The sequence below is a fragment of the Engraulis encrasicolus genome, chromosome 24 (assembly GCF_034702125.1).
Source record: "Engraulis encrasicolus isolate BLACKSEA-1 chromosome 24, IST_EnEncr_1.0, whole genome shotgun sequence".
Lineage (NCBI taxonomy): Eukaryota > Metazoa > Chordata > Actinopteri > Clupeiformes > Engraulidae > Engraulis > Engraulis encrasicolus.
Window position 1 is genome coordinate 16,816,028 of NC_085880.1, and position 27,500 is coordinate 16,843,527.

Genomic DNA, 27,500 nt, shown 5'->3' on the forward strand with positions numbered 1-27,500 from the left:
CAGTTCAACAAGCTTCTTGTTCTTCAAAACATACAAGAAACAATACAATATTGATTCTTAAAGTGAAAATTCCACCAGTTTTTCTTTTACTGTGATTAAAATCCTGTGCCATTTGTGCTGGGCTTATTTTATGTGCCTGCTAGAGGTGTGTTGTTCACGAACGAGCCGGTTCTTTTGAACAGCTCCCTGAAGTGAACGATGGGAACCGGATCACAGCTGTGGGAGCCACTCGACTGTTATTTCGTTCATTTTTCATTCATTTTAAGCACGTGACCTCGACCAGAGTAATTCAATTTGGGGAAAAAACACAATTGTTGGCCTTAAAGAGTGGCAAAAACGGTCTTTAGAAGCAGGAGAATAATCAGTTGTTGTTTGAACAAAATCACCTTGAGGTGGAGTCAAAATATTACACTCTAAACACTGAAGAAATAATTAAAAAAGAGCCAAAAGAGCCAGTTTTTTGAACGGCTCTTTGAAAGGAACGAGCCACTAAGATCCGGATCCCGTCAAAGAGCCATAAATCCCATCTCTAGTGCCTGCCCTTTCTTCTACTTTGTCGTGATGTGATATGATGGACTACTACTTTTGCTTGTAAAGTGTTTTGGGACCATGTTCAAAACTGGAATTGAATTGAATTGAATTAAATTGAATTCGATATACACTTCAAAAATCAGCCACAGCAGCCAATCTCAAAGTCTGCTATAGTGTTATGGTACTACACATATTCAGTACCATCCCACCTGACTGCTGCCTTGGGGTGCCTTTTGTGGCAGCCCCCTTGCACGGCCAGGGTGAGGCGTAAATGCAATTTTGTTGTGTGTAGTGAGCCCTGTGTGCTGTGGAGTTCTGTGTAGCAATGTCGCAAGTTCTGTGTCGCAATGACAATGAGAGTTTTCCAGGTGGGCTTTTCACAACTTACCTGGACTGAGTGTATTTATTTTGGGAAGCCATGGCGAAGTGGTTAAGGATTGTAACCAATACCCTGTACTGAGAACTGTAAGTTGCTTTGGATTTTTTTTGCGTTAGCTAGTATGTGTAATGTAATGTGATTTTGCATTTTGCTTATCTGTTGCCTTGTCTGATTATCTGCTCAAGTATACAGTGTGTATGGAGTGTTTTGACTGGACATTGTTTACCATAACAGCCATGGCAACCACCAAAGACTCAAGAGCAGTGATGTGCAACAGTGCCCAAACGCTCCAATTCCACCTTCCTCTGCTGATGCCTCACTGTACAAATGTAGGAACACCTGACAGCCAATCAGAAACGAGGATGTCTAATATCCCCCAGACGAATGTATATCACCATGCGAGGACACGTCACCTCGCTCCCCAGTCTCATCACTCACATGCAAAATGGTCTGCATGTTTTTCTCTGACTCCAACATCTGGGCTCATTTCTAAAAGGCCTAATGAATAATTAAGAACGTGAAAGCTCTGGAGACGGCAAATATTGTAAATAAGCCATGGTTGCAGATGATGCATGGCCTCTGTTGGCACAGTGTCAAAAAAACAACAACACGCAGTTGTTTTATTCACAACTTGTCTGTTGACAAGGTCTATTGCCTATTTTAATTTACAGTATGTGTATAATAGGAATTTATGACTTCTTGAGTTTATTTTTTCCTCAATAAATAAAAATAATAAAATTGTACTGACAACATAAGGAAAATATACCCATAGTTATGGTTACATCCGTTTGTGTCTTTAAGGGGGGGAACAGCAACATAGATCAAGAGGTTACGATGTAACTCTAAAATTGGTAGATGAACCTCCATTACATAATAACACAACCCATAAGCAGAGGAGACGGTTACTGGGCCATATACACTTCCAAGATGTAATGCATTGGAAAAGACCAAAGTCCCATCAGGCATTTTATTAGGGCCTGTAACTTCAGCTAGGCCTCATCAGCTCCTCATCTCTCACACACACCTCCCTCACCTTAGCACCTCCTTACCTACTCACCACCATCACCTCTCCTCTCCTCTCCTCACCACACCTCACATTACCTCTCCCTTCCTCTCCCCTCCTCACCTTATCTCATCTCTCCTCAGAAAGACACCTCTCCTCTCCTCTCCTCTCCTCTCCTCTCATCTCCTCTCATCTCCTCACCTCTCATCTCCTCACCTCTCATCTCCTCTCCTGACCAACTCTCCTCTGCTCTCCTCACCTCTAGTATCCTCCTCACCTCACCTCACCTTATCTCCTCTCACCTCATCACACCTCTCCTCTCCTCACGTCACCACACTTGTCTCCTCCTTTTCCCATTTCCTCTCCTCTCCTCTCCTCACCTCTCCTCTCCTCTCCTCCCCTCATCTCTCCTCCTTTTCCCCATCTCCTCTCCTCTGCTCTCCTCTCCTCCTCACCTCACCTCACATCACCTCACCTCACCGAGTCACAAACACCACGGTGGCTTAACGCCTATGAAAAAGGACACCTCTTCCTGGCCCTCAAAGCCCATTTCTCACACTGTCCAAAAGACCACTTCAATTACTGTAATAAGGGAACTCTGATGGATAAGTTGGAGGAGGTGTGAACAGTGAACTGTGTAATGAGCGATTTTGCGTAAGACACCATACATACCTATTAGAGGTCGGCCGGCCCTTGCCTCCCAAACACAACGCTCCTTGCATAATTCCCTCACACAGTCTATGCAATGTAAAATGTTCCAGGGTTGTACTACGAACATCCTTACATTATTTTGGCAATTATATAAACGTAATAATGGCAAACAGAAGTACATACATTGTTAAAAGACATCAACTACAAAAATAAAGCAGTATTATAGCATAATTATCACCATTCAAAATGCTTTAAAAATACTTTAGTAACACAAATCCACCAGACTGTGGGAAACCAGCACTCAAATCTGGTGTGTCGGAAGTGACCACTATGAGATTGCTTAACCTTGTGCTGTGCCTGAGTTGGCAGGCTTTTCATCAATATGTTTACAGCACACACGATCGACTGGGGCTGCACTCAGCAAAAAACTGGAGACAGCCCTCACGCTATGCCCCTCCTCTGGCCTCTTCACCAGCCAATAGGCTAGTTCGTGACGAAGCAGTGCTGGTTTTGCAACGAGCAAACGAGCATGTGCACTTTACCAGTTTGATGCATTGTGGTTAGAAAATTCTAACCAGAATGCATCAAACTGGAAAAGTGCGCATGCCCGCTGCCTAGCAAAAGCAGCACTGCTTCATCACGAACGAGCCCAATAATAACCCAGCCCCCACGCTATGCCCCTCCTCTGGCCTCATCACCAACCAATCAGGACGGCAAGCAGGAAGCGCTTTGACATGACATGGGGTCCATTCCAATATCCGAACTCCCTTCCTCAACTTGTGCTTGTGACCTTACACTTCGCTGACGACTGTGCTAGATGGTTTTTCAAATACTTAAGATATGACAAAATAATAACAATATTAAACTGGAAATGCACTTAGAGAGACCTCTGCCAAGGAAGCTGTTTGATAGAACATTTGACCATGTTACACCCTCATTTTTTTTCAAGTCTTTCTGCCTTGTTTTTGTGGAATTAGAAACTGGAATGTAATCTTCAAAAAAAAAAAATCCTGGATCTGGATTATGATCCGGATCACCAACAAAATGTAATCACTTGTTCCTTTTGTCATTTCCAACAACTCCAAGTTTCATCAAAATCCGTTCATATCTTTTTGAGTTATCCAGCTGACAGACAGAAAAACAGACAGACAAACAGATTAAACGACGGGACCGAATACATAACCTCCTTGGCGGAGGTAACAATAAAAATTATTGCTGTTTATTTTACTCCTCTTGTTATATTACTAGTTAGACACAATGCAACAATGTGGGTAACAATGCATACACTGCTCTATTGTGTGAGGGTTAAGTAAGCTGTTAAGTATATACTCTGGATATGGAGTTCTTTAAACAACTCATTTCTTGATTCAAATTATTACGACTTCAATGTGCTAGAGTATTTCAAAGCACAAGCATTGAGCCAACCACTTCAGTGCCAAATAAAGACTTATCAGTGTTGACATGTTTGACAAAGAAACTGCAAACAAACACTGCTCCTGTTCTACCTGTAGGGCGGGGCAGTACTCTGATGGTGATGTGTGAACACATCTTCAGTACAGAAGAAAAACCTTGAGGCTACAAAAGTGTTTAAAACTAGGGCAGACTTTCTAAGACTGTTCTCTCTTTTTTTCCTGAATCACATATGAAAGCTTTAACATTCTGTCTGGTGCCTTGATGCCTGTTAGCAGAACTTTTGTTGCTGGCTTTGTTGGCAGCTGTTTGGCTGCTTTTACAGATGACTTCTAACACACAAGTTGAAGCCGTTCTGCGCCAGTGCAGAGTGCTCACTGTTGTTGACGTGTGTGCTTCAAAAGAACTGCTGTGAAGAACGCATTTAAACAACCAGTCCTTCTACGTATTGTATGCCTGAGTCACTCTTGGGTGCTACAAAGCCATAGATGTTGTTGGCAGTAAGTGAGAGGCTGGTGGCCTTGGCTGTGGGTTAAACGGCTAAGGCACCGCAATGTTACGCCTGGGACCCGGATTCAATTCTCGCCCGAGGTGATTTCCCTATCTCTCACTTCCAACAATTTGCTGTCATCTCTTTACTGTCAATATCAAATAAAAGCATAAAAAGCAGGGGGGTGCTGTGGCGCATCAAGCTAAACCCCCCTACATTTGGGCTTGCATGCCCATGGGGACCCCGGTGTGAGTACAGTCGGGGTTGTTTCTCAGTCCTCCCCCATCTCTCTCTCCAAATCATACTCTCCTGTCAATAAAGGCATAAAAAGCCCATAAAAAGATTTTAAAAAGAAAAAAGACATAAAAAGCTCAAAAAATAAAGTGACAGGCTGGTGGTATTGAAGCCTTGATATCCAGTAAAATCTAGTGCCCAGATCTTTTGAGTAGCGATGCTGTTTTATTGTTCACTATCATTACTCAATATTTTCTGTTATCATTTATCTAGTGCATCTAGTCATCGTGACTTACTGAGCTACACCTATTTCTGTTAAGTTACAGCAAATCATTCAATGTTAGAGAACAACTGTTCATAATTTATCATAAAACAATCAAGGAAATCACAGGAGAACTACTGACAAATGCACAGCAAAACAAGTATGTCTCTGATTGAATGAAAATGCGCTTTAAACCTGCCGTTGTGGTCCTACCGTGCGCTACCAGTAGGGCACTTACTATGCCGGCAACCTGGGTTCGATTCCGGCCCTTACCAGTCCTTCCTCGTCTTTCTCTCCCCACTCATTTCTTGTCCCTCTGTCACTGTCCTGTCTCAAATAAAGCCCAAAAAGCCTCACAAAAATATATATATTTTTTAAATAAACCTACAGTTGCCAGGAGCATAAAAAATGCCCCTCAACCCACTAGCACAACTTTGCTAGGGGCAGAAAGTGTAGACGGTAAAGATGTATGTAGCGCTTAGATGGGGAAACATGGAGACCCTAATCAGTCATGACACATATTTGTTCACGGCAAGCATTCTCTTCCACACAAGCTAAGCACTGTACTGAAGCGTGGTGGCTTTTCCTTGCTTCATGGCATACAGCCCTTGTTTTCTGTTTGGTTGTATGTGTGTGTGTGTGTGTGTGTGCATGCGTGCGTGCGTGTGTGCAGGTCTACAGTATAAGTGTGTAAGGTCACCTAAATGACAGGCACCATATATTGACCAGCTGCTCAATGAAACATGACACAGTCTCACCAAGCCCAACTGAGGCTGTCAACATCCTCCTTTTCCCCCTGCAGCCTCTGCTCAAGACGATACATAATGGAATCCAACTCTACTCAACTCAGCTCAACTCTGAGAGCTAGAACCAGAGCCAGCGCCGGAGCCAGGGCAAGAGAGAGAAACAGAGCGTCTCCCCAAACCCCACAGCTTATTGCCCATGCAAATATATGCACATTTACAATTCACAACAATGAACTTGCACAGCCGAGTGGTTGCAGTAAACAAGCAAATGTTGAGCCCCCCCCCGCCCTCCTCGTCCAACTTCATAAGAGCATTAGATTAGTGTATGTATACCCACCTTCTCGTAATGACATTGTATCCTATGAATGCAGACACATTGAGAAGACGGGTCTCAAAACAACAAAAGGCAGTCCAAATGAAGATGCAAGAGAAGTAGAGAGAGGGAGAGAGAGAGAGAGAGAGAGAGAGAGAGAGAGAGAGAGAGAGAGAGAGAGAGAGAGAGATAGGGAGAGAGAGAGAGAGAGAGAAAGAGAGAGATAGGGAGAGAGAGAGAGAGAGAGAGAGAGAGAGAGAGAAAGAAGGGTTGCTAACAAGTGACAAGTGAATTCTGCAACCAGCAGCAGCCTGTGGGGAAAGCAAAGGAAGGCTGGGAATTAATCAGGCAAACACCTATTAAAAAGAAGCCCCTGCTCTTGGGTACGCTACATAGTGTCTGCCAAGTCCTATTAGAACGAGATGATTTTTGGCAGGAATATCATCTTCAAAAAAGAAAGAAAAAACCTGACAAATAGGAAATAAATGCGCACTTTCTATTCATTTCAGCAAAGCACCCTTAATTCCAGAGAGAGGGGAGGAATTGTGTGTCACAACCTTGAGCCTTGCTGACATGCTGAGATACACACCGTCATCTTCAAACGGCTTCTTTGACAGAAAACTGGCTGTGCATGTTTTTGTGTGTTTGCGTTCATGTGTGATCACAACAAGTGAGACATTTCCTTTCCAAACACCATTACTAGTCTGGCCATAGCCGTCCGAAAATTTTCTTACACATTACAAAGGTCGGGAGGAAAAGAAATGCACCCAAGTCAGGTGAACAGGTAACAGAATGAGATGGGTTTTTTTTGGCAGGAATATCAACTCCAAAAGCGACAAATCTTGTCACCTGAAATCATTACTCAATTACTTAACAACTCCTCCAGACACTCTAGAAACACTAGAAAACACTAGACACACTAGAAAATAGAAGATTCCATGCAGGTCTTCTTAGAGCAGGTCATTGTGCAACACCTATTCATCTCTTCCACAATACACACAGCATGCTATAGGCCATCTACCACCCCAAAATACACAGCATGCTAAGCCATCTTCTGCACAATACACAGCATGTTAGCCCGACTACCTCCAGCCAGTGTTGGCAGATTGCGCGGTTACCCGCCCAATTGGGCTGCTTGGGGTGGCTGTCTGCAGGTAAAAACGGGGAAAAACGGCCATTTGACATTTTTTGGTGTAGTTTTATGCCCATAGAAATCAATGCAATTTGTTGAAATTGGGCGGAATTTAGCGCCTCTTGGCGTTTTTTGAGAACCTTTTGGGCGGCATATGATCAGACACATCTGGAAACACTACCTCCAGTTCAACCAACAGAAGCTGCGTGGTGTCCAAACTGACGACACACAGCACAAAGCAGTTTGCTCTACCATTGCTGAATGAGGACCAGACCGGGCAGGGCCGCTGACAGCTTTTGCTGGGCCCAGGACAAAGTCGTCTGAAAGGGCCCCCCAACCCAATACATTCAATGTAATGTGGAACCAATTATGGGTCCCCTCTCTCCCAGGGCCCGTGACAACTGTCACCTTTGTCCCCCCGTGTCGGCACCCCTGAGACCGGGCCCCAAGTTCCTCCAACTAACAGTAAAGAGTGGCTTCACCTGTTTAAGCTAACCACGCCACAAGGCTATTTGCCTAACCTACAGTATTCTCTGGAAAAAAATGATTGAATAATGCAAGGGATGAATCTAAGGAATCATAAAACAACTATGGCTGGCACAGCAAAAACGACAAAAAATAATTAAATAATTTCTGAAAGTGATCACATAAAAAAACAGGCAAACAAACAGACAATAAAGGTGAGCGATGCCCTGTCACTTGCCAAAGCCTTCCCCAGCGGAGGCCAGGCGGTGCATGAGAATATTTCTTCCCCGGGTTCAGACATTGCTTTTCACTCACCGCTGCACTGCCTTCCCAGCTGTGAATCTGCTCAATACAATAGAAAATAACAGACACACACTTTCTGTTGACACACACTTTTCTCTCATTGTCCTGAGAAATTACTCTTTCAGAGATCCAGAGCTTCACTTTGGTGCTGATGGAAGGCTAGTGTAATTTCAACACTGTGGTTTTAAAAAAACACCTCTCTTGTAAAAGGTGCTGAAAAGAGAGAACCTAGTCTATGGATTAGTTAGGTTTCCCGTAGTATTTCTATAAACAAACAGAAGTAAAAAAAAAAATTTAAAAAAGAAAGAATTCCATCCTCAGAAAACAAAACTAGCTAAAGGAAATTGTCAGCTCAAAGAAGGGGTCAGGTTTGAACAATGCTACCATTCAACAAAAGCACAATAAATCCACAATGATTAACGGCAACTTGATTGAGCAGCTTCCCTGCCTTCGACCAGCCTTCATCTGGATATATATCTAAAGCAGAAAGCCTTCTAGCCTCCAACTACAACAGAATAAGGCTACAATGGTTGTGGTTAGGGCTGTAACGATATTGTATCGAACTGAAAAAATGTGATACACACCGACACAATACTGTATCGTGACGCAAGAAGGCAGTATTGTGATACGCTTTTCATAGTTGTGTTACCCTTCAGCCTTCAGCCCAGAAAACAACCACATGATATGATGTGATAGTGCTTCCAAGCTTCAAATTAATATCATTAATATATTTTTTAACTTTACGAAAAAAACTTGTAGCCTCTTGTTACCTATCCCACCTATAAACGATCATCAAAAAGATTTTAAAAATTGTGGGGTGAACCGTAGATCAAAAATCATAAAACGAACTGAATCCTGAGTTGAGTGTATCATTTCAGCCCTATAGTTGTGGTATAGCATAATAAAAGCATTGAAAGAATAACTACAGTACATACATCAGAGCCAGCCTTCTAACCCCCCACTACAACACAATGAGGCTACAATGGTTATGTATAGCAAAAGAATAACTACAGTAGGTACATCAGGGCTGGCGGTAATGACCACTGGCCCCATGGAGGGAGGCATGTTCTTTTGTCTTGGCCTGGCGGTGAGCTCATGTTCAGAGCCCTGCAGCACCGGCTACATAAGGATCACCCGTCAACTGGATGAATTGGCTGGGTCAGTAATAAGTATTGCTTGCCTGTGTGTGTGCAAGCACATGAAAGAGTGAAACAGAAAGAAGGAGAGAGAAAGAATGAATGAGCGACAGATAGAAAGAAAAGTGTGGCAGAGAGGAGAATGAGAAAGAGGTTTGTGTGTGTGAGAGAGAGAGAGAGAGAGAGAGAGAGAGAGAGAGAGAGAGAGAGAGAGACAGAGAGAGAGAGAGAGAGAGAGAGAGAGAGAGAGAGAGAGACAGAGAGAGATAGAGAAAGAGAGAGAGAGAGAGAGGGGGGAAGAGAGAGAGAGAGCGTGAGAGAGAGTCTGAGACTGTGTTGGCGAGGAAAATTTCTTTAATAGTCGATTCTCAGCGTTGATGTACAGACAAGGCCTCTTTCTCATTGTACCCACACAGTGCGATAATATCTACATTCATGCCGCTTTGTTCTCTCACTTTTCATTCACACGACTGCGTTCAGTGGCAATGTCAGGCCTACTCAGTATTGGCTAAGGCATCACAGGGGCCAGAGCCTTTCAAGTTAAAGTGCAAATCCACACTCTGAAGATTGACACCTGCCAAAAAGAACGAGGAGGACGAGGAAAAAAAGAAGAAGAAAAAAATCCTTGGAGTGAATGTCAGGTCGTGACCTGGTAAATCCCTCTCTAATGTGAATTGACTGCAGCGGTCCCAATGCCTTGCTGGCCATATTAGAATGTCACCATGCATTTCAGAAGTATTGATCCTGTCTAGCAGCGCCCCCCCCCTCCAACTTCAATAAAGCACATCCTGCTCTACCTACAGGGGTGCATTTCTCAAAATCATAGTTGCTAATTATGTTAGCTATTTTGTTGTTTGCAATGCAATTTCCCATTGACAACTACCCAAGTTTCTAACTGACTAACAAATACGCTTTTGATAAGTGCACCCCATGTCTACAAGCACACCGGGACTTGACGTTAACTTTTTTGCTCACTGGCTACGGTGTCTAGAAGTTTTCCCAAATCACGATCCAGTTAGACCTTCTGCAAGCCAGAGTTTTATTAGGTTCGTAAACGCCCGAACATAATTGTCAGTTTTTGCTTTTCTTTAGAATATTCTTGCATTTGAATACAAGCCATTGATGCAACTAGAGTTGCCGGTTACAGTTCTACAAGTACACCCTCCACTACAGGTCAGTAGGGCTGTAACAATATTGCATCGAATCGTGAAATCATGATACGCAGAGTCACGCAAGAGTATTGTGATACGGCCTTTCAAAGTTCTGTTACCCTTCAGTCCAGAAAACAACCACTTGACATGATGGTGCTTCCAAGCTTCATCATACATTTTAAAAACATACATTTTAAAAATCGGGGGGTGTATCGAACCGTAGGTCAAAAATCGTGATATGAACAGAATCGTGCGTTGAGTGACATTACAGGTCAGACCCTCCATTACACGTCTTCAGGACGACAAGCACATCCTCCACTACAATAAAGCACATCCTCCGCTACAATAAAGCACACCTTCCACTACAATAATTTAAAGGGACACTGTGCAGGAAATGGTCAAACAAGGTACTGCAACTATGCTGCTCATTGAAACTGGGCTGCCTATTGCCAAATTTGATCTTTACATGAAAGTTTACTAAGTAATAAACAAATATTTTCTAGTATGGTCCAAGTAGAGTCATTTTTGAAGCTAAACATGGCTATTTTTGGAAATTCAAAATGGCGGACCATGGAGAAGATCCCCCTTTTCATGTATGAAAAATGCAATTTTTCCAGTCATAATGAATACTTAGAATTTGATGGTGGTGGTAAGTATTCATGAAAAAGGTAACATTAGTGAATGGGTAACATGAATTCTGGAAATAAACAACTAAAAATCTCACACAGTGTCCCTTTAAAGCACACCACCTTCCACTAGAGTAAAGCACACTCTCCGTAAAGCACAGCCTCCACTACAGTCAAGTACACCCTCTACTAGGGCTGCACAATTAATCGAAAGTAATCGAAAATCGTGTCATAATTGTGATATCGAAATCGTGATTTCAATCGGGATTTAATCGTGGCAATAGTGACCTACCTTCGAGAGCGTCCTTGAAGCCAGAACATATTGACAGGCTGGTGTTTCTGGCCAGAAATCTGTTCACCTAAGTTTCATGCTATTGCCTTTCACATAATTATTACAATTCATTTCATTTTCCTCATCCTGTATATTATTCAATCTTGGTTATATTTTTTTGTTATCATTTTTTTTAAATCAGAAAAAAATCAATAATCGTGATTAATAATCGTGATTATGATTTTGACCCAAATAATCGTGATTATGATTTTTTTTCCATAACCGTGCTGCCCTACCCTCCACTAGAGTAAAGTACACCCTCCACTACAGGAAAGCACATCCTCCACTACAGGAAAGCAGACTCTCCGTAAAGCATGCTTTACGGAGAGTCTGCTCAGCCTCCGCTACAATAAAGTACACCATCCTCCACTACAATAAAGCACACCATCCTCCACTACAATAAAGCACACCATCCTCCACTACAATAAAGCACACCATCCTCCACTACAATAAAGTACATCGTCCACTAGAGTAAAGGACACCCTCCACTACAATAAAGCACATCCTCCACTACAATAATTTAAAGCACACCACCTTCCACTAGAGTAAAGCACATCCTCCACTACAGTAAAGTGCAAGCCTGATTTTCATGACGTTCAAATCTCTTCGAGACTTGGTCTGACCAAGAGCATAACAACTAACATTCTTAAACGGCATGGTTGACCCACCTCCCTTGGTTTGCTACTGGTCGAGGGCAGAACAGGCTGAGTTTAACAGTTTAAAACAAACATTTCTTAGTCCCAATAGAACCTCTCTGCTTAATCAACGTCACTACCTTGATCACACCTCTACCAAGACGGTTGGAAATGCTCAAAGTTGATTAGTTCCTGACAAAGTGGGTGGAGTTCCCGCTGTAGAGGGAACCCGAATGTACGTGAACGAACAGTTTGCCTGAGCATGTGTAGCTGAGCCGAAGGTGTTGCGTCACTGCACCGAACGAAGGAGCCTGGGTAGTAAAGTACATCCTCCACTGCAATAAAGCACACCCTCCACTACAGTAATGTCAAGCACACTTTCCAGTAGAGTAAAGTACACTCTCTGTAAAGCACAGCCACTACAGGTCTACAATACTGCACACCCTCTTCTACAACTCTACAGGACTACAAGGGCAGTCATGTGTGAGCGGTTAGGGTGTCAGACTTGCATCCCAGAGGTTGCCGGTTCGACTCCCGAACCGTCAGGTTGGTGGGAGGAGTAATCAACCAGTGCTCTCCCCCATCCTCCTCCATGACTGAGGTACCCTGAGCATGGTACCGTCCCACCGCACTGCTCCCCATGGGGCGCCACTGAGGGCTGCCCCCTTGCACGGGTGAGGCATAAATGCAATTTCATTGTGTGCAGTGTGCAGTGTTCACTTGTGTGCTGTGGAGTGCTGTGTCACAATGACAATGGGAGTTGGAGTTTCCCAATGGGCTTTCACTTTCACTTCACGCTTTCACTACAAGCACACCTTCCTCTACAGTAGGGATGGACAACTTTCATGATAAGGAGGCCCAGACTTTTTTCATCGCCACCATCAGAGGGCCACATGACCACGGATCGGACTGCATCTCGCAGAGTTCGAGGTGCAGTTGTTTGCTCACTGACTGCCGATATTGTTTGGAAGGAATGGGAGTGTTCACAATCGGCCAACAGTTTTAACTCAGAGCCATACAGAGGGGAGAGTCGGGCGATCTCCACTGTGTCCTAGGGCCGACTTCCGCATTAGCAAAATTAGCTGTTTAGCGTCTCAGAACTGCTTAAGCGTTGCGAATGTTAGTGCCTAGAAGTGGGCGTAGCACACAGCAAATGAGATGCGATGCAATGCAGGGAATATGACAAGACTTGCTGTTCGTAGTAATAACTTCAGATAAACATTACAGATGGTAAAACTGTTGTGATTATCACCACCGAGACAGTTGATAGTTTGCATATTTGTGCTGATTACCCCGCAGTATAGTTCGTTAGTCCTTATTTTTGGCTGTTAATGTGGTGGTTCTATGTTGAGTCTGTGGAAAGACAGACACTTTAGGCACGACCTTATCTCGTTGAAAGGCGGGGCTGCAATTTAATTCCTGGTCCTCCAATCGCGCAACTCTCCCCTCTGTATGGGTCTGTTTTAAGCGCCACACCGAGTGAGGAGGCATGTGGCCCCCGAGCCTCCATTTGCCCATCCCTCCTCTACATGGTTGTGTTTTTAGAAAGGCCAATTAGCTACGTATGTAGTTGCCAATGGTTGCACTGCAACTTACAAAGCAGCTAACATAGTCAGCAACTTCAGTTTTGAGAAATGCACCCCTTTACTATTGTACAGATAGTTCAGCAGAACCCTGGCTTATCTCAAAGGGTTATACTCAAATAAAACATTTGAACTGGGATTTGGATTTACCAGCAAGACACCATTTGTCTGTATAGCTATGCACAAATGTGTCACAATTACTGTTAATCTTCAACAAATTTTCTGAAGCAGCGACATGCCGTTCAAATGAATAGCTACGTAAAAAACAAGACATTCACAGTTAAAGTGTGAAACCACATTTTCAGTTCTGACGCCTGACTTTTAGTATATCACCATGCAGACCGCAGATCAGGATTAGCGGCGAAGACAACATAAACACAGACACCGTGCTAAGATAATCCACTGGGCCTGTCTGTTTTAAAGAGGCGAATATATCACATTAAAGTTGAGCAATCAAACCACAAAGGAGATCTTGAGAGAGAGATTAAAGCGATGTCATCATACATACCTTGCCTTTGTCCCGCATCGAGCCCTTCCCCAGTATAGACATCTTCGCTCCTGTCTCCTCCTGTAATCTCTTCATGGAATTGCCTCGAGGCCCCAGCAGCTTCCCAACAAAATTAAACTGAAAAACAGAGAAAAAGGGGAGAAAATGTAATGTTGGTTGTTGGCTTGCCAGCCAGCCTGCCTGTTCACCTTTTAGACAATGAATTATTTACTTTCAAACACAACAGTGAAATAATTAAGAAAACATGTCTTGGTGAAGTGAAAGACAAACATACAAAAAAATGGTAGCAGGAATGAGTAGGCCTAACAGTCAACAGACACCTGAGCACTATCGTTTTCTGCACGGCCAAGCAAAACTAAGCTCACTTCTTTCAATCCCCTCCCAATGACCCTTTTATTCTTACTCTCACTTCTCCTTTCTGTGTCTTGCAACGTTTTCATTTTGTTTGTAGTTTCCGCCTGTAATGGTGTAACCTGGAAATCGTTCATCTGTGCTGCTGTAATTCACTGAAGACACGGCCACCATCTCAGAAGTCGGTTGGGAAACGTCACTCACTCTTCTCGTCTCGAGACGTTTCACCCTCTCTCGCTCCTCCGATAGATGCATACGGCAGCTCCGCTCCGCTCCGCTCGGATGCCAGACACAGACAAGTTCTTGGGAACGGTCCAAGGGTCAGCGGCTGGATGAAGTGCAGAATAATGACTTTGCGTCTCGCGGGAATCCAAGTAATACTGTCCAGATGATGAGCAATCAAGCAGCCTGCCCGAGGGGCTCCCGCTGACATTTGCAGGCCTGTTGCGGCTGCGTGGTTGTTAAGATTAGAGGTGGCTGACATCTTATTTATCTGCCTACTTCGGGTTGTTGTCACGACGAGTGAGTCGCTCTATTGCTTTCAAGCTCATCTTGTTTTTTTGGGGTGTTTTTTAACGATAGTGGGCCTTTTTTAGGGGGGAGGGGGGAGAGAGTCAATGCTCGTTTTGGCACGGCCATCTTTCACCTTTTGGAAAAGCAGCATGTTGCTGGTGTCCTCGTTTTGTCAACAACTGCAACGGACAAATGTCAAGTCACTGTGGGGACATGGAATAAATCTACAGGCAAGCTAGAAGGTATAGACTCGGCTGCTTGAATTACAAAATTGCTCTCAGTTTTGATGGGTAGGTATTTTGGTATTTTCACTGGTGGAAGCCTTTGGAAATCAATGCTTTCCAAAGACAGGAGATTGTGTCTGTGGGCATGATGAGGCCGCCTGGTACAGTACACACCTTCCATATTTCCTGCTTTCAGTCATATCACCAATCTCTCAAATGGTTCCAATTTCTTTCAGAATTTTTCCTCAGAAATGGGACATTAAACACCTATTACCGTCTCACCGTCTCCACACATGGTAACATGTCAAAATTGCTTCTCAACTCGCGCAGAGAAGTGAAGGGTGATAGCACACCATTCACACATGCCATGTGCTGTGCTTATCTTTGTGCACATCAAAACCTGCTCCCCAGTAGGAGCTAAAACCCAAATGCCACTCTACAAACAGGGCCAGAATAATGCACAGGCTAGATATGGCTGCAGCCTAGGGACCCTTACCTGCCAGTGGGCCCCCGATTGGCCAAAAGTCAAAAATTGCAGAATTGTGACAAGATGCATTATCAAAGAAATTAATCTGTTATGTTGAGTTTTAAATCATTTTTAAATCTCTTCTACTGGATGCATCAGCACTGCACGCCACAATGATTGGCTCGTATCATCTACTGTGGCTCTCCTCTCTATGTCTCTCTTTCTCTCTATGTCTCTCTTTCTCTCTCTCCTTGGCTCTGTCTCTCACTGTGTTCATAGTGATATGTCTTACTTGCTCTCTCTCTATCATTCTCTTTGCGAGTCTCTCTCTCCCTCTTCTTTTCTCTCTCTCTGTCTCTCTCTCTTTCACTCTCTCTGTCTCTTTCTAATTCTCTCTCTGTCTCTTTCTAATTATCTCTCTGTGTTCTTAATTTTTTTTCTCTCTCTCTCTCTCTCTCTCTCTCTCTCTCTCTCTCTCTCTCTCTCTCTCTCTCTCTCTCTCTCTCTCTCTCTCTCTCTCTCTCTCTCTCCTTTCCCTTCCACTCCTCCTCCACACCAATGTGTTCTGCCTCAGGTTGCGGTACCCAGCGGTGTTTGCCCCCCTCCTGCAGGCTCCGTTTGACAGGAATATCCTGCAGCTGGCTGAGGGCCCTGCAACAGATGGCCTCCTCTGCCCAGGCACAGAGGAGAGGAGAGGAGAGGAGAGGAGGGGGCAGAGTGAGGAGAGGAGAGGAGCAGAGAGAGGAGAGGAGAGGGGCAGAGAGGAGAGGGGAGAGGAGTGATGAGGGGGGGAGGGGCAGAGAGAGAGGAGAGGAGAGGAGCGGAGCGAGCAGAGTGAGGAGAGGAGAGGAGAGGAGGGGGCAGAGTGAGGAGAGGAGAAGAGAGGAGAGGAGTGGAGAGGAGAGGAGGGGGCAGAGTGAGGAGAGGAGAAGAGAGGAGAGGAGAGGAGAGGAGAGGAGGGGGCAGAGTGAGGAGAGGAGAGGAGAGGGGAGAGGAGAGGAGAGGAGAGGAGAGGAGAGGAGAGGAGGGGGCAGAGTGAGGAGAGCGGAGAGGAGAGGAGAGGAGAAGAGAGGAGAGGAGAGGAGAGGAGAGGAGAGGAGGGGAGAGGAGAGGAGGGGAGGGGAGAGGAGAGGAGAGGAGAGGAGAGGAGAGGCCCTCGCCAGACTCCTGTGGTGGCAGTGGTGGCAGCAGCAGTTGTAGTGATGGCAGTGCCAATGACGGTTTGGTGGCGGTGGCAGAAGTGGCCTGTTTTCATTAAGCTAATGAATGTCTGGCGTCCCTGGGCAGCCTCCTCCACCTCCTCCGCGGTGGCCAATTCAGGCCTTTTATTAGGGAGCCGTGGTGCTCGCTTCACTGTTAAATGAGCTTTGAAATGACGCAGGTCAACTCCTTTCCTGCAGTGAAGTGAAAGACACGCCTCAGACCCACATGAGGCTTCCCATGCCGCACGGCGTGAAAATCATGCACCTCGTGCAGTCGAAACAGACACCTGCCCGGTCTTGCACACAGCCACGGCCCACAGGGGGGCCCTCATGCACCACATGCAGTCGAAACAGATACTTGGCCGACTCTGCACACAGTGTGGCCATCACATGCCACATGCAGTTAAAGCGGCCCCACCGTGGCCTAACGGTAGGGCACTCGTCTGCTACGCGGCGGACCCCGGTTCGATTCCCGGTCCGGGTCCTTTGTCAGTCCTTCCCCATCTCTCCTCCTAACTCCTGTCTGTCCTTCACTGCCCTGTCTCATAATAAAGGCTTGAAAAAACTGACACTGGCCCTACACACACATCCATGGCTCACAATGCTGGCACTAGAGCAGATCATGCAGACAACTGTCCTGCCCTGCCTTGCATTCATCCATACTGCACTAACAAAGGCAAAGTGCAGTAACTACACCAACATGGAAACTGAGAAAGAGGCCTTCAAACTATTTGATATTACTGTAGGTTGGATGTTGTAGTTGCTGCAAATTTGACACATGTCTAAAACAGGAGACATTTGGACCTTAAGGCTTTGTCACAAGATAAAGGAGGTGTTATGATGAAGACCATACCTCAGGCTCTTCTATTAGATGATTTGCCTCTTAACTTATCCTATACTCCTGAACCAGCTTCTTAGTATACCCCTCAGATCTATAAGGCAGTGGTCCCCAACCTTTTTTCTTCAGGGACCCATATTTTTTTTACCATTGTAAGCTTTTGTGACCCAACGCTACATAAACCCATTTATTCAACATAGGCTATATGGTATTAAAATTAAACCCCATAAAATCAAGAGGGCTTCGTGACCCTCTGTGGATCTTTGGCGACCCATAGGTTGGGTCCCAACCCATAGGTTGGGAACCACTGCTATAAGGCACTGTCAATCGAGTCCATCGAATGTTCTGTGTTTTGACTGCTTCTACTGGGTTGTGGATTACTCCTTGTACCGTGTAACTGGGGTAAGTGGTCGAATAAATGACTTTTTCAGGCCTGAGTTACCACATGAGCGACTAGCCTCTGTGTGTGTGTTGTGTGTGTGTGTGTCTGTGTGTGCGTGGGCGTGTGTTTGCGTGCGCGCGTGTGTGTGGGTACACACGTGCGTATGCGGGTGAGCAATCCCGATCACACTGATTGATTAATCTGTCAATGTGTTGGCAGCAGTGCGTCCACAGGGCTCCTCCTATCAGACCACTAAAGCGCTCCATTTGTGCCCCGCTCTCCTCTCCGCTCCCTCCGCTCGCTCTGCTCAGGCTTTTGTGGCAGACAGGAGCCTTGTAGGAATCCATTAGAAACCATTTGCTCATTGACGTGGTTAATTTGATTCAGGTCATCTCTGGGGCTCTCCAGCATACCGGCTCCTCTTCCTCTCTTCTGAGCGATGGCTTCCGTTGACGGAGCCGCTGCATTCCCAGCTCTGGCAACCCATGTCACCATGTCCCCGGCACACAGTTATAGCACATATACTAGCCAATGCCACCATGGCATGCCCCTAGCACCCTGCTATAGAAAATACTAGCCAATGTCACCATGCTCCAACCAAGCACCCTGTTCTAGCAAATAGACTAACTTGCTGATGCCACAATGCTCTGAGCACCCTGCTATAGTAAATACTAAAGCGAATACCGTAATATCCAATGCCACCATGTCCCCAGCATCCTGTTATAGCAAATAGCCAATTCCACCACGCTCCAAGCACCCTGCTATAGCAAATACTTGCCAATGCCACCATGCTCTGAGCACCCTGCTATAGAAAATACTAGCCAATGTTACCATGTCCCCAGCAGCCTGTTATAGCAAATACTAGCCAATGCCACCATGCTCTGAGCACCCAGTTATAACAAATACACGCCAATGGCACCATGACCCTAGCACCTTGCTATAGAAAATACTAGAAAATGCCACCATGCCACCACCATCCTATTATAGCAAATACTAGGTGTGTAAACAATAATGGATATGTATCGATGCATCGATCCTACGGCCGACAATTGAAAAGCATAGAAAATAATCGATTCGCTGGCCCCTGCCCAATGCCCTAGCTCCATAACATAATAGAAGTGGGAAAGTATTTGGAAAAAAATCGAATCAAATGGAATCATATCGTATCGTGGGGCATTCTTAAATATCTGAAATCATCGAATCGCTCCCTTCGATCATGTCCCAAACAAATCGAACCAAGAAATTGAATAGATTCGTATTATCATGGAGGCTGTGATTTACAGTACACCCCTAACAAATACTAGCCAATGCAACCATGCCCCCAGCATCCTGCTATAGCAAGCTGCCAATGCCACCATGTCCTCAGCACTCTGCTATAGTAAATACTAGCCAATGCCATCATACCCCTACCAGCCTATTATTGAAAATACTAAAGCAAATATTGTACTAGCCAATGCCACCATGCTCAAAGCACCCTGCTATAGAAAGTTGCCAATTTCACCATGCCCCAAGCAAGCACCCTGTTATCGAAAGTAATACTATCACACAACTGGACGTACACAACTGGATTATGCTTCATCTACTGCCTTTTATACACATACTTCACTATAGTGTATTTACTGACAACTGCTATGCAATTTTATTTTTACATTTTTTTCTTTTCCGTTTCTGTAGATAGACTGATGTTGCAGTGATTCCAGTTTTATTGTACTGTATGTATAGTTCACGTTTATAAATAATGACAGCAAAAGGCATTTGTGCTCGTTTCAGCAGTACATATATTGAATACATGAATACAGTATACGTACAATACCGTATAACATGTCTCTCTTATCTCTTATATAACAAGTTGATCATAAATATCTCAAGTATTTTTTTCCCCCTAATCTAGTGCCAGCTCTTGATAAATAGCTGAAATTCCATAATAATATATTATGTAACTGGTATAATATAGGGCACGTATGTGTTGAATTATAAAGAGTCTGCAATAGCTCATTATATTTGGTGTATTCTGCTTGCTATAGACTACTACTAGGGGAGTGCAGATCCAGGCCAGAAGAGAATACAGCACGTCTGCACGAATGGCTTCCCTCTTCCTTGTGACACACACACCAATAGCTAACCTGCTATTTTATCTCCCCGTACCGCAAGAGCGCGGCGCCACATCAAAGGAACACCTCCAAAATGATCTACCCGTCACACACAAATGATGTTTCTGTCACAAGAGCTCAGCGTTCAGCACATTTTCTGATTGAGCGGCACTCCTTTCAAATTGCCTTTACCTGCAATCTACATGTTAATGTGCCACTTGGGTTACAAAGAGGGGGGGGGGCATGGCAGCCAGGAGGAGGGTGGGGGGTGGGGCGGAGTAAGTGTGTGTGGGGGGGGGGGGGTCTGTTCGGTCTGTGTCCCTCACCTGCTGCCATGCTCCCAGGGGCCACCCGCCTGTGATACAAATGATGCCCCCTCCACATGTGCTCCTCCTGTGATACAAATGATCAGAGGCAGATCTAGCCATTTTGGGGCCCTAGGCGAAATATAAGAATGGGGCCCACAAAAGTCATTATATAGACAGAAAATGCTGTGTTTGGTGCCATTTAAAGGGACACTGTGTGAGATTTTTAGATGTTTATTTCCAGAATTCATGCTGCCCACTCTCTAATGTTACCTTTTCCATGAATACTTACCACCACCACCAAATTCTAAGTATTCATCATGACTGGAAAAATTGCTCTTTTCATACACGAAAAGGGGGATCTTCTCTATGGTGCGCCATTTTGAATTTTCAACAGTAGCATTTTTTAGCTGCAAAAATGACTCTACTTGGACCATACTAGAAAATATTTGTTTATTACTTAGTACACTTTCATTTAAATATCAAATTTGGCAATAGGCAGCCCAGTTTCAATGAGCAGCATAGTTGAAGTACCCTTTATGACCATTTCCTGCACAGTGTACCTTTAAGTTTTGTCTCATATAAATCTTTGATTAATTCACACCCTGTAAGTGACAAATTAAGATAATTAAGTGACAAATTAAGCCTACTTTTTTTTGTGCTTGCCACGACTGGTGTGATAGTTGGGGCCCCTCTGGAGGAGGACAGATCCGGTCGGGCCCTAGGCAATTGCCTAGGTTTTCCTGATGGAAAGTCCGCCTCTGCAAAGGATGCCCCTCCATGTGTGCTCCTCCTGCGAGCAGCCGCACTCCTCAACACAATCGAGAGCATATTAGACTTGAATGTGACCTCCTTTGAGTGTAATACATGAACGCTTGCAATTTGGAGCGTTTCCTTTGTGCGTTACCATTCATCTTGGCCGCGGTAAATAGTGAGACGTATGGGGCCGGGTCCTGGGTGAGGCAGCCGTGATGAAAGGGGGGTTGGTGTGCGGTGGGGCACCGCCGCCACTGCACGGCTTCCGACACTTTATCACCTCAATCAGAGACAATGCAATGCTGAACGGATACCGCCGCTCAGGCTCATCTGAATACCATTTGTCAAGGTCTCAATTGTGACAAAGGAAATGCCAGCGAAGACGTAGTAAAATAATCTCTTCATTGACAGAGGAGAGGAGGAAGAAAGAATCGTGTTTCGCGTTTTATGAGGGACTCCGGTGCTGTTTTTCATTCAGCTCTGCGTCTCCTATAATGACTATAACTCACTTAAACTGCCTTCTTTGTGTTTCGATTAAAGATCCCAACTAATTGCAACGCTGATATCAGCAGTACTTTCAAAATTTACAGCCGAGTCGAGCATTGTAACTTAATTTAGTGCACAGCGGCGCGGCTGCTGAGGCACTGGCATTTGGAAAAGGGCAGTGGAATTACCCTAGCCTTCATAAACACCAGCCACCAATAAATGGGGAATGATTCGATGAGTTTAAAAGTGTTTGATATACCAAAGCCACGGATAACCTTTTCCAGGCACACCACACACACAGACACACACAGACACACAGACACACACAGACACACACACACACACACACACACACACACACACACACACACACACACACACACACACACACACACACACACACACACACACACACACACACACACACACACACACACACACACACACTAAACACTAAAAACGTCTCACCTGAACGCCCTCCCAGGGGGGATTTTTGTCCTAAGTCCAAATAGTGGACATAAAGCCGCGACCAAAGCCCTGTGCTTTCCCCATGCATTAGCTGCACTGCACTGTGCTGAAGTAAGAGATAAGACACAGAGATGAGCAGCCATGCAGGCGACTGGACAGGTGGCCATCCAGGCAGGTAGGCAGCCAGCCATGTGACAAGGCAGCCATGCAAAACGGCAGCCACATCACTGAGCTGGGCTACGGTAAAGTAACAAAACATAATGTTAATTCAACACTTGGAGAGTACTCTGGCATTAAATAGAAGATGTGAAATGGACTCTCCGAGAGTTAAATTAACCCTGCAAAATATAGGCTACTTTACAGTAGCCCAGCTCAGAGATGATAATAACAATAATTCACTCGGACAGCTCATTTAACACCTTCTAGTGTCTATTTATTCCCAGAGTACTCTCTAAGTGTTGAATTAACATCCATCCAGCCCGGCAGCATCCAGCCAGGCAGCCAGCCAGCCATGCGAAAAGGCAGGCACATCACTGAGCTGGGATACTGCAAAGTAAAATTTGCAATGCTAAATCAACACTCAGAGAGTCCATTTAACACCTTCTAGAGTTTAATCTCTACTCTCTACGTGTTGAATTAGCCATCCAGCCAGGCAGCCAGCCATATGACAAGGCAGCCACATCACTGAGCCGGGCTACTGTAAAGTATAATTTGCAATGTTAATTCAACAATAATTCACTCAGACTCATTTAACACCTTCTAGTGTCTATTTATTCCCAGAGTACTCTCCAAGTGTCGAATTAACATTGTGTTTGACTTAACACTATGATTTTTTACTGTTTTGAATCAACAGCTACAGTATCTAGCCCGGCAGCCATCCAGCCAGCCTTGCGAAAAGGCAGCCACATCACTGAGCTGGGCTACTGCAAAGTAAATGCTGCAGTGTAAATGTGAATAAAAACACTCAGAGAGTCTATTTGACACATTATAGAGTCTATTTCATCTCAGAGTACTCTCTAAGTGTTGAATTAACACTGTGTTTGAATTAGCACTGTGTTTTGTTACTGTGTGGCGAAGAGAGGAAAGCAGTGCAGAGCAGCGCAGAGCAGACTCCCCTGGCTGATGTGTGGGGATAATGTGTGGTGGCAAAGGTCTGTCCTCTAATGGCCGTAAGAGACAAGCCCTGCCTGAAGACTGCCACAAAACAGAGGCATTACTCTTTTTTCTTTTCTTTTTTTTTGTGCTGTTGAAAGGGACTTAGTGTAGTGCAGAGGCATGGGGGCTGTAGCTGGGCAGAGCAGAGAAGAGGAAGGCAGGGCAGGGCAGATCAGGATAGCCACGACCAGTCTACCACTCTTCAGTCAGCTACCACCAGCAGTGCTCAATGAGATGGACAATATACCACCACTATACGGTTCTAACAGAGAAGGCAAGGCAAGGCAATTTTATTTCTAACGCACATTTGATACACAGAGTAATTCAATGTGCTGTGCAGTGACAAAAAATCAGAAAACAAGAGAGAAGAGAGAAAAATAAAAGCATAAAAGCATAAAAACAATAGCAACGCAAGGCGTGCAGTAAAAGATGATAAAAGCACAAGGCAAGGTAGATAAAAACAAGATAAAAGAGGCAAGGATAAAAACAAGAAGAACATAAAGAACAACAAAAACATAAAACCCATCAAATATCTAAGAGAAGGCATCTGTAAACAGTTTAGTCTTTAGTTTAGTTTTAAAACACTGTATTGTTGGGGCACTTTTGATATCATCAGGAAGCGGCATGGTTCCAGAGTTGTACAGCATAAAAACTAAAAGCAGCCTCCCCACGCTTAGTGCTGATTCTGGGTAGAACCAGAAGACGTCAGGATAGTCAGCAGAGATCAGGATAGCCTAGATAAGGATAGACACTATCACCACAATAACTAGACTAGTAGTAGAGTAGAGTAACTTTATCGACTATCACCACTATTATATAATCCTAGCAGGGGAGAGCAGAATAGTTACAACCCAATATGTCATCATTTGAATATCCATCTCAAAAAATGCTCAAATATACAGTATACCCACCATAAAAAATAGACTACTGTATACCACTGCTACACAGTAATCCTGCTGTATGTTCAACGCAAGAATGTATAGCATATCATTGGTCAAAGAAATTGAAGCAATGGCAGTAAATCAATGAATGGAACATAGTCTTCCAGTCCTTGACTGCAAATGCAAGCTTGCTACATATCTTTCTCAATGGACTTTTTTTGTCAATGGCATCGAAACCTTGATATAAAATGAAGTAAAGGATTGTGTGTGTGTGTGTGTGTGTGTGTGTGTGTGTGTGTGTGTGTGTGTGTGTGTGTGTGTGTGTGTGTGTGTGTGTGTGTGTGTGTGTGTGTGTGTGTGTGTGTGTGTGTGTGTGATCTGTGAGTCTGATCTGTGTGTACACATTTGTGCTATGCATGCAAATATGTGCCTGTGCATGTGTGTCTGTGTATGCCTCTGAATGTGAAGGCATGACATGTTGGCATCTGTCTGTGCAGTGCATACAAATACATGTGTTTTTTATGTGTGTGTATTTGTGTGCACCTATATTTATGTACGTGTATGCTCATGCTCGTGTGTGTACGTGTGTGTATGGTACTGTATGTACTGTAAGCGCGTACATGTAAGCGTACATGTGCACATGCGATCGTGTGTGTACCGTATGGTACATGGTGCATGTGTGTGTGTGTGTGTGTGTGTGTGTGTGTGTGTGTGTGTGTGAGAGAGAGAGACAGAGTGTGTGTGTGTGTTTGAGAGTGTGTGTGTGTGTGTGTGTGTGTGTGTGTGTGTGTGTGTGTGTGTGTGTGTGTGTGTGTGTGTGTGTGTGTGTGTGTGTGTGTGTGTGTGTGTGTGTGTGTGTGTGTGTGTGTGTGTGTGTGTGTTGTGTGAAGGAGCAGCGGTAGTTTGTAGCTGGTGGCATTCTATCTGTAGCTAGCTGGCTGTCTCAGTGGCAGACTGAAATGAAGGATGTCAGTGAGGCAGGCGGGCGAGCAGGAACGCACACAGGCAAGCAGGGAGGGAGGGAGGCAGGCGGGCAGACAGACAGGCAGGCAGACAGACAGGCAGGGAGACAGACAGGCAGGCAGGCAGGGAGGGACGCAGGGAGACAGGCATAGAGGAAGACAGACAGGCGGGCAGGCAGGGAGGCAGGCAGAAAGACAGGCAGGCAGGCAGACAGGGAGGCAGGGAGACAAACAGGCAGGGAGACAAGCAGGGAGACAAGCAGGCAGGGAGACAAGCAGGCAGGGAGACAAGCAGGCAGGGAGGTAGACAGACAGACAACAGCAGTATAAGCCTGTGATGAATCTCCTGCATTAATAAAGCCACATTAAGCTGTGGCCCAGGGGGGGAGAATGGCACAGATGTTGGGTAAACAAACAGGACATTAAGGCTACCTATGGGCCACGAGCTCAGGCAAGCAGGTTAGTGGGGGTGTTATGCGCACAAATAAAATCACCTGCTATCTGCAACCAGCCCTGCCGACAGGGGGGACAAAGGGGTACGTTGTCCAGGGCCCAGGTAGATAGGGGGCCCAGAAATGGGTCCCCATTGCATTGCATGTTTTGGGTAGGGGGCCCTTTTAGATTACTTTGTCCTGGGCCAACCAAAAGCTGTCAGCATTCCTGCCCCCAGCCCCTGTTCTTCCTCTCCCCCTCTCTCTCTCTCTGGTGTAGTCTCTCAAACTTCACGGCCAGGCCCGGGCTGGTGTCAGTCAAACAATGGCCTGCCTGGGCATCTGGACATGGCTCCTAACACACACACAGACCGCTTTCATATACTGTTCTTTATCCAGCTCAGTTTATTATCTAGTTTGAGGGTGGAGTAGGGATGCACCGATACGATACTGGTCTTGGTATCGGCACCCGATACTGCTCATTATACTCGTACTCGTACTCGTCAAGCACTTGCAGATACCAGGAGCGATACTGCTATTACACAAAAACAATGCAAGATCTTGTCACGTTCTGTGGACTTGAAAGCAGCATGGAAAAATTGTGCCACCTCCAACATTTACTAATATTTAAATCTACATGGAAATGGACAATAAAAATATCACAGGTGGAAAAAACAAGGCCATGCATTTATTTTCATTGTATTATGGTGGTAAAAGGTATCGGTATCGGTACTCGGTATCGGCAAGTACACGCATTAATATACTCATACTTGTATCGGTTTTCAAAAAAGTGGTATCGGTGCATCCCTAAGGTGGAGTAGTTTGAGGCCTGGACATCAAAAAAAATGTCTGACCTGGGAGCAGGACAACCAAATGACCAAATGAAGATGAGAAAAAGTCTGCTTCAAAAGTGGAAGTAAAAACTTTTTTTTCAAAAGTGGGAGTAGAAAATCCTGTTTTGAAGCGGACTTTCTCTCATCTTTATCTATTTTGACGGTGGAACTGCTCCAGTCCCTATGGAAAAACAACAACAATACAACAGCATTGGGTCTTGAAGGGTGTCTGCCACACCGGGAAAATGCCCTGTATGCCAGATGACCAGTCCAGGCCTGTTTTACAGCCCACCTAACTCTCTTCACATCCAGGGGCTGCTATCAGCAACAGCAGCAGCGGGACAGGCAATGATCTGATCACATCAAAAAATCAATTTTGTATTCTCATAATCTTGTCTGGCGTTTCAATTTCCACTTGTAAGGCTACCATTGATTGTGACATTCCATTCTGCTGTCATTCATTCATTCATTCAATCAGAGCCGCCTTGACTATCACGTCGTTGTCACTCTGGCTGGCTAGATACAAACCAGTGATTGTTTTCCAATGATTAGGCGGGCAAATTTAGGGTTTATTTTCCGCAGGCAGATGATCAGCTCCATGCTGTTTGAAATGAGTCCTGAGGGGAGGGTAGTTCATATTCCCCACAGGACGATACCCCACCCCTCCTACGGCCAAACAGTTAGCTTGACTAAGCTTTATTAGCTTATCTTGCACACAGCTCCCCGAAAAGCCCATTATCTCCACTTTGTTCGCAGGCACATAAATAACCTTGTTGAAAATGTAACATGGAACACACTAGGGATGGTACAAACCGCACCGAAAACCGAAACCGTACAATTCACACACATACCGAACCAAACCGTGCAATCCGTGGCAAACCGCAATTCATGTACTGCCCAGAAAAATATGTTAAACAGAGATTCTAGGAGTATCTTATCCAGTCTCTCTGATTAAAACATTAGCGGAGTCAGAGGATGACACCATTAAAATCACACCATTTTCACATTATAAGCCTATACAAACCATATGTAGGATATTTAGTGAATAAGTCCAATTCTATTAGCCAATTGAAAGAGGGCATTTGGAACACTCAGACAGCACACATCAGCTGACGACAGTTTAAGTTCAAGCACAAGAGGCAGTTCTCAGACACATGCAAAACGTCAAATTCAACTTGTGCATCATCACTTTATAACTGCAGTTATATAAATATTGTATAATATTCCCAGTGCACCATTTATCATGAACTAAAAAAAAAGAACCGTAG

At 44.8% G+C, this 27,500-nt stretch overlaps 1 protein-coding gene across 1 annotated transcript in view; it reads right to left on the bottom strand.

Moving 5' to 3' along the window:
- The window catches only part of khdrbs2 (KH domain containing, RNA binding, signal transduction associated 2), a 122,971-nt gene that overhangs the window by 56,803 nt on the left and 38,668 nt on the right, over positions 1-27,500 (bottom strand). Inside the window, exon 3 of the mRNA XM_063192270.1 lies at positions 13,890-14,006. Within this exon, the coding sequence (XP_063048340.1) occupies positions 13,890-14,006 (117 nt within the window). The remainder of the gene's footprint in view (positions 1-13,889; positions 14,007-27,500) is intronic.